This window comes from Eurypyga helias, unplaced genomic scaffold (assembly GCF_000690775.1).
Source record: "Eurypyga helias isolate BGI_N326 unplaced genomic scaffold, ASM69077v1 scaffold34846, whole genome shotgun sequence".
Classification (NCBI taxonomy): Eukaryota; Metazoa; Chordata; class Aves; order Eurypygiformes; family Eurypygidae; genus Eurypyga; species Eurypyga helias.
In genome coordinates this window covers 1-291 of record NW_010256556.1, presented here as the reverse complement: position 1 = coordinate 291, position 291 = coordinate 1, and the positions used below count along the sequence as shown (strand labels likewise).

The 291-nt window shown below is 64.6% G+C and overlaps 1 protein-coding gene across 1 annotated transcript in view; it reads left to right on the top strand.

The window, feature by feature from the left end:
* The window catches only part of MSS51 (MSS51 mitochondrial translational activator), a gene marked incomplete at both ends in the record, with an annotated part of 1,757 nt that extends 1,470 nt beyond the window's left edge, over window positions 1-287 (top strand). Inside the window, 2 exons of the mRNA XM_010153705.1 lie at window positions 1-52; window positions 128-287. Of these exons, the coding sequence (XP_010152007.1) occupies window positions 1-52; window positions 128-287 (212 nt within the window). The remainder of the gene's footprint in view (window positions 53-127) is intronic.
* Between the last annotated feature and the right edge of the window lie 4 nt (window positions 288-291).

The following is a 291-nucleotide window of genomic DNA, read 5'->3' as shown; positions in this document are numbered from 1 at the left end:
CCCTGCTGCTGCTGCGGGACTACCGCCTGCCCGTCCTCTTCAGTGTCTACAGGTAAGCGTAGTCCCGCTTCCCGCAGCGTGCTGGCACAGCCGGCCGGTAATGGGGCCCATCCTCCTCTCCCGGCAGCGAGCAGGAGCTGAAGTCCTCCCTGCAGATCCTGGTGGAACTCGAGACGCACATCATGGGCTATGCCGCTAATCCCTTCGCCTCACTCCGGCCCGAGCAGGTCTACTCCAGCCCCAACAAGGCGCCCGTCTACTGCAGCTCCTACTACATTGCCCTCCTGGGGC